At 43.0% G+C, this 14,572-nt stretch overlaps 1 protein-coding gene across 1 annotated transcript in view; it reads left to right on the forward strand.

Annotated features, from left to right (window-relative positions):
* USH2A (usherin) overlaps positions 1–14,572 on the forward strand; it is a 534,204-nt gene that overhangs the window by 429,360 nt on the left and 90,272 nt on the right. Inside the window, exons 62-64 of the mRNA XM_018556052.1 lie at positions 2,477–2,584; positions 6,108–6,291; positions 9,805–9,962. Coding sequence (XP_018411554.1) covers positions 2,477–2,584; positions 6,108–6,291; positions 9,805–9,962 — 450 coding nt within the window. The remainder of the gene's footprint in view (positions 1–2,476; positions 2,585–6,107; positions 6,292–9,804; positions 9,963–14,572) is intronic.

The raw sequence follows: 14,572 nt of genomic DNA on the forward strand, positions 1-14,572 counted from the left end.
TCCAGGGGCAACATACTGGTGCCACTTATCTTTTTGTAGGGAGTGTTGATCTGTAATATCAGTGATGTCTATCAGTCTCTTAGAAAGTGCCCCCAGTCTTTTGCAAAATGCCCCTCCCTGGCACCTCTCACCTGTATACATCTCTATCATTTTTCACTAGTTGTCAGCAGCACCTGCATTTTTAAAATGGTTCTCCAGAAGGTCTGTCGGCTGGAAGCTTAGCTGCATAGATCCAGACATGTCTGCTTCCCATCCTGTGTGCGTCCTCCTTCTCTAATTGATTTATTTTATTTTAGAGTGGCTGTGCCTTGGCTTTGATTTAGTGTGAGGGAACTGACGGAGATGCAACAGTCACTAATTGGGGCCTGTTTTGTCCTGGAGGAAAGCGTTGTGCTCTGCAAATGACTTCAGCGCAGAAAGGCGTTCTTTAGCTGGCCGTGGCTCTTCGCGAAGGTCATTTGCAGACGACGTCTAGAGTTCTGAGCACCTTCCGTCCTTCGAATGGGAAAAGATGCGCTATAATCACAGGGCAATTCCAACCGGATCTGGCAGCTGTGCCTTGCCCTGTGCTGAATTCAGGGAGCTAATTTAGTAGCTCTGTTTTGCCTTTTGACATTATTTTTGCTGTATACGCAGCACGTTGACATTTTTCAGGTTACGTTTATCGAGCTATGGGGCTAAACAGATTTATAGCTATTAGGAAATTTGTGTGGCTCACTGTCAGGGGAGACGGGGCTTTTATAAGGGTTTCGTTTATTAGGTTTCCTCTTTCATTTCCTACAAGCGTGAGAGAAAATTGAATTTACCTAAGGTGTGTGCCTTTGTAATGTAAGCCTTAAGATCGGCTCTGCCATGGGGAAAAAATGGCTGCAGGTACAAAGTGCAGGCATCTAGAGGTGTACAAACCAAAAACCTTGTTGTTGCGGTGAGACAGCAGGCCGTTCAAAGCTCTGGTCCTTCCTTCCTTATGCACGTTCTTATTGGTCAGTCAGATTGCCCATCCTAGCAGTGTTAATTGTGACAGCAAATTTTGTTTGTGAGGGTTATTCACAAAGCTAACCAAAGGATCAGCCGCAGCTCCAGGTGAAGGTGAAGTGACACCCGAAATGGGGCAAAGTCCAGCCATTGACCGGACAAAAGCCTTGCAACTGACAGCTGGGTGGAGCTACCTGGGGCGTTACATGGAGACGCTGAACCGTTATTAAACAATGACAACTGGGCAGAGCCGGCCGTGACGCCACAGCCGACCCTGCCCAGTTATTATTCTTTGGCCGGGACCTGCTAGAGTCTTCTAACCTGACCGTCCCAGCTAATAGGAAACAGTTGAACGGAGCTAGCTGTCACTGCTAGCTCCGCCTAATTGTTTTTTTTAATTCTTTTTTTAAAGAAATCTTTATTTATTTTTTGAACTTTATAATTTATTTACATTTGTAAACATTTTTTTTCTACTTTTTTTCACTGATTTCCTATTCTGCTCGGTACCACGGAGGTCGGCCGTGGTACCGAGCAACTCAGATGTTGGTCCGGCTGAGTTGAACGTGTTCTTCACTTCACTTCACTTTACTTCACTTCGGCTCAGTCGAACATGCTGATGTACGGATGAAATCAGCTGTACAAGCCCGAAGTGAATAGCTGAAAAGCGTTCAGCTCACTTCACTTTGGGTGGGTTACTCACTCGGCTGCCTTCGGCAGCTTTGTAAATAACCCTCTTAGTTTTAGGCCCCATTCACACTGCGCGATTCACAAATTGCGCGTTTGTTGTGCGATTTGCATTTTGCGCGATATCGCGCAAATGCTTGCATTGAGCAAGCTAGAATCACGGCAAAATCCGCTCCAAAAAGGGTCCTGCTGTAGCGACGCACGACCCGCGACAGCAGGACCCTTTGCCCCATTGCCAAGCATTGGAGAGCGATATCGCGCGGTAAATAGCCGCGAAAGCGCTGGAATTATCGCGCGATAAATCACTCAGTGTGAACGGGGCCTTAGTCTTAAACTGGCCATACACCTAGAGATTATCTGCAGATTTTCTATGGTCAGATGGAAAAAGTGCAACAGATTCCTCCATCTACGCTAAACTGTGTGGATGGAGGAATCTCCCGCTGGGCCAAGCTTCAGTATCTTTCTAGTCGCCCCCGCTGGCTGTCAAAATACCTGAACAACCTGATTGGATGCAGGCATTGTTTGCATTTGCTTACCCCGAAGAACACACAGAACACCTCCCTTTCTCATCTTCATAACATATCGGGGAGGTATTTTGTAGTTCGCGTTCGAACTGGGCAAGGCTGATAACATTGCTTGGGATTTCAGTGCAGGACATTATCAGCTCACAAGATTCTTGTCAGGATCAATGTTTTTTTTTTAAACTTATCAAACAAATATAACAAAAGTCTTTCAATTAAGTGAGGGAAATGGAGCAAACTCACTATTGTTTTCCTCTATCTTGTAAACAATTTATTTTCCCTTTTCATTGTTCTAGGGCTTGAACCATATACAAAATACTTCTTCTTCCTTGTCATCTGTACCTCATTTGGATGTAGTAACAGTGAGGTGTCTGCAGGTCACACGTCACAAGCCGCTCCTCAAGGTACATTATCATTAATGCTATTGGATGTGTTTTATAGTTCCTGTGTCCATTCATTTGCTATGGATCTTAAATGCATGTCCATGCATCAAACTTTTATAGCTGACCTTTTTTTCCCCATAGTACCCGAACACAGCATTTGCTTTCTAACGAGAGGGTCAGGTGCATTTATACTGAATTAATGTGTACTGGGTCCCATTAGAAATGAAAATGAGCACATGTACACTGCTCGTGTGCAACTTACATTACAACACCTATACATGTGTGAAGACAACATGAAAGGCCAACTTCCAAAAACAAAATCACCCAGGACTGCAAAAAAAGCAGATACTCTCCTTTTATCTGGTGCCGAGCAGATATCAGTGACAGCCCCTGCCCAAATCCTATAGTTGGGCTTTTAGAAGAGAACCCACAAAAGAGAAGTACAGGAGATGCAATTGCTGACTTGTGTTTGAAGCTGCATGTTCCAGAGTAGACATGTGCGATTCGTTTCGTTACGAATCGAAATTCGTACGAATTTCCTGAAATTCGTAAATTCGTACGAATTTCCTGAAATTCGTAAATTCGGAAGCATCCGAAATCCGAATTGCAGTTGACGAATTTATCCGAAATACGAAATTCCGTTAACGAATTTCGGATCCGAATTTCGTTGAAACGGGAACTAATAATATTACCCCTGTGACTGAGGTTGAACAACAAGACAGGATTTTTTTTTTATCCGAAATACGAAATTCGGATCCGAAATCTGTTAACGGAATTTCGTATTTAAAAAAATTACTGTTTGGTTGACCAATCAGAGGTTTTCTGTTCTGCTGCTGAAGGTTACATTACAATACAGGGAGGAAATACGAAATTCCGTTAACGGATTTTCGCTCCGTTACGAACATTTGTTATGATGAAGTTAAAAAGCAAAAATACCTTTGTTAATATTGGAGTTGATGGTAGTTTTTTTTTAATACGAAATACAAAATTAGGATCCGAAATCCGTTAACGGAATTTCGTATTTCCTGCCTGTATTGTAATGCAACCCTCAGCAGCAGAAGAGAAAACCTCTGATTGGTCAACCAAACATTTTTTTTTAATCCGAAATTCCGTTAACAGATTTCGGATCCGAATTTCGGATTTCGGATTTAAAAAAAACTACCATCGACTCCAATATTAACAAAGGTATTTTTGCTTTTTAACTTCATCATACGAATGTTCGTAAAGTTACGAAAATGTGACGAAACTAACGAAAATTCGTATTTCGTACGAATCCGGATTGAGTTTAGGACACGAATTCCGAAATTAAGAAATAACGGATATTCCGAAACGAAACAAATTTTTTGACGGCACACAAGTCTATTCCAGAGTTATAGCCCTTACCACATATTAGACATGTAAGCTGCGGAAAAATTCGGTTTGGTTGGATATTTCGGAATTCAGGATTCGGATCCGAAATTCAATTCGGGTCGGGTTTCAGATTTAGTTAGTTTCGGATGAGTTTACGAATATTTGTTGCGAGTAAAACAGAAAACCATATACAGATATTAATACTAAAGCTGAATCTCCTAGATGGCATTCGGGATCCAAATTTCTGAATTGCATTGGGGAGCTCCTGAATGCCATTCGGGTCTGGGAGCCTCAGTTTTAGTATTATATGTATAAACTGTATATGGCTCCCCTGTTGCCATAACGAAAATTCGTGTTCAGACCCATTCAGATGCATTAAACCGAAAAAAACATTTGATTGGCCAGAAAAGTCACATGTCAGATTCAGTTTAGTTTTTGAACGAAATTCAGACGGGATCCGAAATTCGGAAACGGAAATTCGGATTCGGATGCATTGGGATTCGGAAGTTTGGATGTGTCCGATTTTCTGAAAATTTGTCCGAATTTTTATTTGAAATGAAACGAATTGCACCATGCCTACCATGTATGCACAGTACATTATTTTAACAGTCTTGGAACTTGCACTTTAAAAAGAAGCCAGCTTTGCCAAAAAAAAAACCACTACCCTCCAAAGCGATCTATAGCTTTTTTCTTTGTTTAAATAAAGATTATAACATCAAACTAAATGTACCTTGATCCATGATCCATTGACAGCCAGTATCCCAGGCCCCTGCAATGTGGGTTAGTACTTCTAGCACATCCCATCCTGTTGTCCTGGACACTGGTCTTGCACTTATTACAATGCTGGCATGATGAAGTTAATGAGGGGGCAGTAAAAAGCCTGGCTGGAAACCAGAAAAAATGGGCAGCTGCAGTGGACCGCTCATACCTACTGGATGGTTTAAAGCAGTGGTCCTCAACCTGTGTAACTTCAGGACCCACATTTGTCCTTGGTCATTAAGTCGCGACACAAATCGCACTGCAATGGACCACACAGCAATGCGGTACCGCGCGGTACCGTGCGGCGATCGGGCTGTGGGTGGGAGGTGTGTTTGGGGTACCATTTCAAATTAATGGAAACGCAACACACCTCCCACACCAGAATGCGTAGTAGGTGTGATTGCTGGTACAGTGCGTTACTCTGGTCCAGGCACCTCTACAGCACACATGAGTAAGCTGTATGCAATGCACATATGGATGGAGCTCCCTTGCGGCCACAGCCCCATCCTATCCCACCTCCAGCTGACATTCGACGCTGGGCAGCATATTCTGAATGGCTGCTTGGTGCAAGAACTGACAGTGCTGTACTAGAGGGAGGCTGAGGAGCCTCTCACCTAGAAAAGTGGAAGGCATGCAGCGACCCACTGAAAATGGGGTCACGACCCACTTTTGGGTCACGACCCACCAGTTGAGAACCAAGGGTTTAAAGACAATTGAACCTTTGACACAAGCTGCCCTTTAGGCCACGCCCTCACCGCTTAGCGGGCAGCCCACCAGGTCCAATTCTTATCTTAGTCCCTGTTTTAGCAAACTTCCTTAGGGCTTGTTCACACCGAATGCGGTGCGTTCCAGAGCGTTCTGGGGCGGGAGGGGGCGTGGCGGTGCATTGAATTCTCTACCGCTCTTGAACGCACTGCATTCAGTGTGCACAAGCCCTTATTGTGCACAGCCTTCCTTCCAAAAGTGTCCTTGCAGGGTCCTCTCCATCCTATGCATGTGAAACACAGCCTGATTTGTTCCTATGGGGAGAGCTTTACTTGGCAGTATGACTCCCCATAGCAATGAATGGGGCCATGGCACGCATGTGCAGGACAAAGAGAACCTGTCGAGGATGCTTTTAGAAGAAAAGATTGGCTGCTCCAGGCAGGGCTGCACAATGAAGATTGCTGGAACAGGGGTAGAGGTAAGTATCGGACAAGATGGACTGCCTTCAGTTGTCCTTTGAAGCAACAAATCTGGAAATAGCATATAGAACCATGATAAATAAAATGATACGTTTTTTCAAAATTTAGTAATACAATAAAAGATGCAACAAAAGAATAGTATTAAAATAAAATGATGTAACAAACAAACAAACAAACACACAACAAATCATCATATTTAGAAGTTGCCCATATAAATATCTCTAATAGCAGCTGTTCTTTTCCTGCCCTAGGAGTGTGGTTGAATCCCTACCACATCACAATCAATTCATCAGCCCTGGAACTATATTGGAGGGAACCGGAGAGGCCCAATGGGATGGTTTCTCAGTATAGACTAATACGGGATGGTACAGTCATTTCCACAAGAAGTGGGGAATATCTGAATTTCACCGATTCTGGCCTGAAGCCCAACAGCAGGTAATGTTTAACACTGATCTATATTAAGCTCTCAGCCATGATTAACAGAGATATTGTATCTGGGCTCGGCACAAACAAGACTTTTACTTCCTCTTTTAAAAAGGGAAAAATCATTATTACTTATTCATTCAGAGGCATTGACAGAAACTCCTGCAGGACTTTTGTCATTGCACATATTGAAGAGACTTATATCGACTGCAGGCTGCTTTTACTGCTTTTCTAACATAAAACTAGATCACCCTTCAAAGAGAAGGAAAGTTATTTTTCACTCCTCTGTATTTGCCTCCTGATTGGCCACTGGTTTTTCATGGATTTTTTACTTTTTAAGGAATAACGCGGGTACATACAAAGCACTTTTTTGAGTTTGCAATGATTGGGAAGTTTAGATCTCTTAGAGATCTAGTTATAAAAAAATGTGTGTAGGCAACCGTCCAGCAAAACGGCATGTACGTTCTGTCTGTGCATATTAACCAACTATTGTGAGAATGAGGCAAAAAACATATATTTTTTTTCCCTTCTGGTCGAATGTTCTTCAAATATTATGTGGCAAAATACCACATTATGGGCATCAGATGGTGCTAAGGATTATGACAAATAAATACAAAGATACAATGTAACAATTCAAGAGAACACTGGAGGGAATTAGCAAATAAATGTAACCCTTGCTTCTATAGGGATACCCTGTGTTAGCTACTAGACATGTGCACTGTCAAAAAATTTGTTTAGTTTCATTTCGCTTTAATTCCGATTTTTTATTATTTCATTTTTCGGGATTCGGGTGTGAAAGTCAATTCGGATTCGGAATTCGGACGAAATTCGTTAGCGGTAGTTCGTTTGAATGTTCGTTTCGTTTTCGTTTCTTATTCGTGTCGTTCATTCGTTCGTTCGTTTACAGCAAAGTGACATTTGAAGGGGGAAAAATGTTTTTCTCCTTCTCTAATGCCACTCAGCTGCAACGAACGAACGAAACGAAAATGAACGGTCGAACGAACTAGCACTAACGAATTTTGGAAACGGAAATTCGGATTCGTTTGCATTAGTTATATCTGCAATTCGGAATTCGGATACATCCGAATGTCCGAATGTCCGAAAATTCGTCCGAATTTTGTTTTGGAACGAAACGAATTGCACATGTCTATTAGCTACTTCAGGACCGCTCACAGTCAACGTCCTATCCTGAAGTAGTTATTCTAAGAACACGTCTGCTGCTGCAGCCATGTTCTTGGTATACAGCCGCCAGATCGCTTGTACGGTGCGGTGAAATGAGCTCCCCCACCTCCATTGGCTTCCCCTGGCTCCGCTATCCCCCATGCGGGAACAGCGAGTCTCCCCTGTCAGATCTGAGGGAGATCAGCAAGCTTCCAGCCGCTGATCTCTCCTCTGATTACTGTACCCAGAAGTTATATGTGTTACCTTACTTCCGGTGTCACTGTTTACATTCTCCAGGTCTTAGAACCAGGAGAAAAAGCTGGTGAAGCAGATCTCTGCTTCATTAGCTTCTTTGGGGAAAGACCCCTGATGTCTCCAGTAAGAGGACCTGTCAGATTATATTTGCTATTACATGGGGGCTTGTTATCCCCCTATGTGATAGCAATAAAGTTGAGTTTAAAAAAAAAAATTTGAAAATAACATGAAAAAAATTAAAAATGCAAAAACATTTTTTTTTCATTCAACCGCCCCCCACGTGCATGTACATAAAACATAAACAGGCGTCGGGTGCACCAACGCGCAAAACCGAAAATTGCACCACACATGTTACATATGGTCACGAACGTCAGAGTGAGAGCAATAAGTCTAGGGCCATCAATCACTGGTAACACTAAACTGATGAGCAGTCAAATCTTTTAAATCATTGTCTATGGGAAATTTGGGGTATTGTAGTTTTTGGCAGTTTCATGGGCGAAAGCAATTTTAAGGCTTGACATGTTTGGTGTCTATTTACCGGGCGTGACCCCGTCTTTTATATTTTACCAAAAAATTGGGTATTATGTTTCTGTGCACTAAATTTCATTTTATTGTATTTTATCCTAAAAATACTGGTTTGATAAACATCCTCGGTCCTGCAGTGGTGAGCACTTACCTGTCTCCCTCTCCATTCTGGTTGGGTGAAAGTTGATTCAGCATCCTTATGTCTAATGCAGCCGCATTAGACGTGATGATGATGTTGCATGTCCTTAGACCACCGGAGCCCCGAGAAGTGCCTGCAGGGACTGGTCTAGCAGCCAAGCGTGATCAAGGATTGGGTGAGTATGTCTTCTTTATTTAAGCCCCAAGACCAAAATGAGTGCTTAACCTTTGCAGTGCAGGAGTAGCCCCACTGCAAGGGTTCATTTTTAGATTTCCTAGAGTTCTTTAACAATTCCTGAGAATGCTGGAAGGACATTTGCAAATAAATGTAACCCTGGCTAGTGCAGTGATCCCTGTAGTAACAGTGGTTACATTGATTTACAATTCCCTCCAGCATTCTCTAGAATTGTTACATTGTTACATTGTATCTCTTGTTACTAATATGCATTCATTTCCTATGATCCTCAGCTCCCTCTCATGGTCATAATGCAGTATTTTCCTGATTCACTACAGACCACAGTAATTAAAGAACATTCGACCAGACGAGAAAATAGCCTAAGAACATTCTTGTTTGCCCCATTCTCATAATAGCTGGTGAATTCACTCTGAACGAATAGACATTCAGTTTCGCTGGATGAACAACTATGCAACTGTGCAACTATGCAACTATGTAATATATATATACTGTATATGTAACCTGTTAAAACAATACAAAAATGAATAGTCTATTAAAAGATAAAATGTAAAAGTGGCTTTTTCTGCAATGCCTTCATACAGAACATGTCCCCCACAATACTTCTTTTCCACTACTAGATGCAGGGTCGTCCCGCGGACGGGTGTCACCCGGAGCGGAGACCGGGTGGCACCCCGCCGTGACGTCATTGTGCATGTGTGTGTGCGATGACGTCATCTCGCATGTGCGACCATCTAATTGACGCCTGCCGGCGGCCATCTTGGTGATGGATGCCGGCAGAGGGAAGACTGGCGGAATGAGCTATGCTGCCGGGTCCCCTTCTCTCTCCTGACACTGTCGGGCTCTCGGTCCATGACCAAGTGCCCGACTTTATAGAGGGGGTGACACCAAAATGACTGTCAGTCATTTTGGTGTCACCCCTCCAATGGTGTCACCCGGGTGCGGGCCGCACCCCTTGCACCCCCCTTGTGACGTCACTGACTAGATACCCCTAGTGTTTTGTGTTCAATGATGGCTCACTTTCCCTGAGCCCAGGCTCTTATGAATGACTACAAGAGGCTATCACCTTATCAGATTCAGGTACGTACATTGCTTGCATTTAATAAAATACATTTAATCACATATCAATAAATACAGAGGTGCGTTAATTCTTATCTTGGGAGATTTCGGTGTAGAAATGTACTTGAGCTGGCTCCACTGCCCAAAGGCAAAGGATTTTGTTTACTGAAAATACTCTTTTCTTTCCCTGTAAGGTTCACATACCAGCTGGAGGCCAGAACAGAAGCAGGAGGCTCCATCAGTGATATCTATGTTGTAGACACCCCCATGCACACCCCGGAACAAATTCCTATCCCACACAATATCACTGTGCTCAGGCCGCAATCAATCCTTGTGACGTGGGATCTTCCAGGTAATATCCATAACCTAAACATCACATAATGTATACGGGGGATAACTATCACCTTTGCAGCAATTACTGTAGAAAATTTAGCACGGACCACTGATTAAACGGATGATGCGTGGCAGATATCTCATTTTTGGGTCAGGCTGAGAGGTTTAAAGCAGAACTCCAGTTTTAGATATTATTTACAAAATACAATACCCAAAGCACGCTAATTAAAATTCTGCAATACCCCCCTCATCTTCCAGTACTGGCCAGCTCTCTTCTTCCAGGTTTATTGACCCTCAGTGTAATTTAACCCACTTTCTGTGACCTGCAGGATGTCAATAATGTCCCCAGGGTGCAGCCTTGGCTCTTATACTCCTGGACTAAGTAGCACTCACACATTATTACGAGAGCACCACTCAGTGCTCACCACTCACCACTCAGGAGGTAAGAATCGTACATAGTTACATAGTATTTGAGGTTGAATAAAGACATTAGTCCATCAAGTCCAACCTATTAGGATCTCAATATAGTTCCCAGGTTGGCACCCAGCCCCCTTTTTGACTATTGGGACTACCGTAGCCCTCCGCCAATCACCGGGGATCCTACCAGTCATTAAGGAGTCCTTAAAAATGAGGATTAATGGTCTAGTTATAACCTGGCTTAATTCCTTAAGTACCTTGGGGTGAAGGTTATCCGGACCCACTGCTTTGTTTGCATTGAGCATTTTAAGTCTTTGTTGTATCCCGGTTTCCGTCAACCACTGGGGTATATTTTGAGTTAAACTGGGAGTTTTATCATGTGTGTCAAACCCGTTTCCCTCCCGAGTGTATACTGAGGAGAAAAAAGCGTTCAGCGCCTCGGCCCTCTCCTTGTCGTTTGTGACTAGCTTCCCGCTTTCATCCTTTATTGGGCCTATCTGCTCCTTTCTCACCTTTTTACTGTTAATATATTGGTAGAATTTTTTGGGGTTCTTTTTACTATCTGCGGCGATATGCTTCTTCACTGCTTCCACTGAGGACAAAGAGGAAGGACCCATGGTATACCCAAAAGAGCATGAAGACTGCAGAAGAAGAGATATGCAATGGGAATTTGGTAAAAATATTCATCCAAGGGGGCTTCAGGAAGGTTAGAAAAATACATTTCTGCTTTACCCATCATTTGGCTTACAATATTTACAATGTCTTATAGTGAGATTTTTATATCTGACTTCCAGGCTCCACTTACCTTCTCCAGCTATTAACCATACTCATTGCCTTCATGTAGTATTGACACAGCATGCTTTTGGAGGGCAAAGTTGGGAACTCTAGTGTGGGATCTCACCATTGGCGGCACCAGGGGCGTAACTAAAAATCACAGGGCCCCATAGCAAAATTTTGTATGGGGCCCTGTGATTTCTAGTTACACCCACCTGATAACCCAAACAGCCCATCTGAGAGTGACCCTCCAGAGCCCACCATACCCTCTATGGTGGGCTCTGCAAGGTCTCAGGTGGGCTGGTCAAAACCTCTTACCTGTCATTCCCCAATCCACTGTCCGCCGCCTCCTCCTCCACGATCGCTGGCAGGCCCTGCCTCCTCCATCATCGGGCCCCACCTCCTCCAGGGCTGAGCCCCGGCCTCCTCCTCCACAGTTTCTGCTGGAGGTCACTGACTCAGCAGCGGCTGTGAGGAGGAACGCGCCACTGCACACATCGCTGACAGGTTGTCAGTGATGTGAACAGCGGTGCGTTCCTCCTCACAGCCGGCAGTGACAGCCAAGAGTCTGAGATGCCATAGAGACCCAGGCGGCCCGCATGGCATCAGGGGGATGTCCTGGCAGGGCCCCGGGCCCCATAGCGGCCGCCTCGGTCGCTATGGTGATTGTTTCGACCACTGGGAGGCACAACGAGATGTGAGAATCTAGAGAATTATCAGTATAGAGAGTTTTTTTTTTTCTTCATATCTCTATAGGTTGAACTCGATGGACATGTGTCTTTTTTCAACCTGACTAACTATGTAACTCTATAGAGAGTGGTAAAAAGTTAGAACTTCTGCCACGTTTTTATTTGTTTCTACTAGGGAGATTAACCCTCCCTATATGTCCTGATGGCCATTGTCACCAGGACTGAAAGTGATAGAAAATCCAATGCCTTGGGTTGTCCCCAGAACAGACATAGGGAGAGAATCTTCCAGTGGGGCAATGAGGACACTTGTTCCAGTGACAACTGCCTTAAACATGGTTATGACATATTACAATTTGATTTTTTTTTACCATGACCAGTTAGAGCTTATGCTCATTCTTAAAGATACTATGTATTTGTTGCAATACATTTGAATAGAGAAAATAATCTCTTTGGATCTGACGCAAAAGATAACAGACAGAGTGCATTTTATTCCCCAATCACAGAAAAGCCAGAGCAAGGTATAATTTTCTAAATTGATTTTACTGCTGATAACATAAACAAATGCAGAAATATTGCGATCTAATACACAGGCTAACACACGCTTATAGAATAATCCCCAAGATATCCTAAGCAGCCCTGTTTTTAATATTAAACAATGGGATGGATGTGCATTCCCATCCATCCCATCACTTTAATTGAGAGTGACATCTGAAATGTACATTTTACTAAAAATAATGTATTGCACTCTCTGTTGTGTATTGTAATGACTTGACATCATGCGTCAGGGTACAATAGAATATTGTGCTGTATGTAATCTGTATATAGACAACTCAAGAACATTTTACATCTTGCTTATATATATGTAGTACTTGTATGTAGTCTGTCACACAAGCATTAACACAGATTTTAGTTTTTCTGGGTCCCCCTGTAAGAGGTTTTATGACCTGTTGATCCTGTGTGTAGATCCATTATTTTCCACTTCTATTAACAGGGTGACAACGCTGCCCATTGTGCAGTGAAATTGCACATCAGCATTGTCACCAGTGGTCAGTCTTAATCTGGGTATACACGGTTCTATTTTTTTCGTTCAACGTGCAAGCTGAAGGAATAAAATAGAACAGGTTTCACCATCAACAGCGTTAATCAAGGAATCCCTTGCTGTTTTTAGTGTATTCTGACAGCGGCTGCCGACCACTGTCAGAATAACAGAGTATGTGAAATTTAAAAAAAGAATGTCATATACTGAATGCTATCATTACAACGTGTAATGATAGCACTCAGTATATGACATTTTTTTTTCTACAGGTTTTAACCACATATACGGTAATTGCCATAGTACAATATTTGCCTCTGTGGTGGCCTTTTAAAGAGTCTCTGAGTCCCTTCAGAAAAAAAACAAAAACGTGTTGAAACTGTCCACCTGTCAAATCTAAAACATAAAAATGCCACTTCAGGGTGCTTATAGGTAGACATGCAGGCATGATTCCATTGTCCAGTGGCACTACACCATAAACAGAAGCATTCTGCTCAACCGAACATTCTTGCCCATGTGAAGGGAGATAATGAGCAGAACTAGTAGACACTGCCACCACTTTCTGTTTTGGGAAGGAGAAGGTCATAGCTTTCCGGGGAGGGTTTTTAATACGACCAGTCGATTATTCCCCACAGGAAATGGTGAGCCAGGATTCACATCATCACCTCATTTCAGGAGCCCACCCTAAATAAGTGTCAGATGATCATGATGCCAGGTGATGTTGGAGTTTACCCAGGCTGATGACGCCACGGCCTCTTCTGCACGTGTGTTTTTGATGATGGTCCACATTGTCTCATGCTCCATGGGGGAGTATGTAATGATGGTCACAGGCTCCCCCATTTCTGGGAACCATGTGAAGGCTTCAACAAAGCAGGAGCTTGCATACCTTTTTGGGAGCCAGGGCTGCCTGGAGGGGCTTTGCTCTGAAAGGGCAAATGACACTGTCTCTGTAAATTATATTTGTGTTGATGCAGTATCCTGTTTTTACTGTTTGTACTGTTGTTGATTAGTGTGTAATATGAAAATTTGAAAAAGTGCATCTTTCAATAGAACCTTTCATGGTCTGCATGACTAGGAGCCGAAGGCGTCGTCTCTTTGTTGTTTTAAAATATTGGCACAAAAAGGTGTCTTTCCTTCCCAGAAAGCTGGGAGGTTTGTGTGCATGTATATACAGGTGAAACTCAAAAAGTTACAATATCGTGCAAAAGTTCATTTATTTCACTAATGCAACTTAGCCGTCTACCAGGAGATTTTGGAGCACTTCATGCTTTCTTCCGCAGACGAGCTCTATGGATCACTCAATTTTGCAGAATTGTTGTAATTCAGCCACATTGGAAGGTTTTCGAGCATGAACCGCCTTTTTAAGGTCATGCCACAGCATCTAAATAGTATTCAGGTCAGGACTTCGACTAGGCCACTCCAAAGTCTTAATTTTGTTGTTCTTCAGCCATTCAGAGGTGGACTGTCCTGCTAGGTAAGCACCCTCAAGCAGCATTTTTATGTTTTAGATTTGACAGGTGGACAGTGCCCATTAAAGCTGTTTCAACATGTTGTTGTTTTTTTTGCTGAAGGCACTCAGAGACTCTTTAAAAGATCACAACACAGGCAAAATTTGTTTGATGATCTGCAACATTAAAGTGTGACAAACGTGCAAAACAATGAAAAATCAGGAAGGTGGCCGGGCCAACACTTTTTCACACAACTGTAAATATATAT

Source organism: Nanorana parkeri, unplaced genomic scaffold (genome assembly GCF_000935625.1).
Source record: "Nanorana parkeri isolate BGI_ZX_2015 unplaced genomic scaffold, ASM93562v1 scaffold1, whole genome shotgun sequence".
NCBI lineage: Eukaryota > Metazoa > Chordata > Amphibia > Anura > Dicroglossidae > Nanorana > Nanorana parkeri.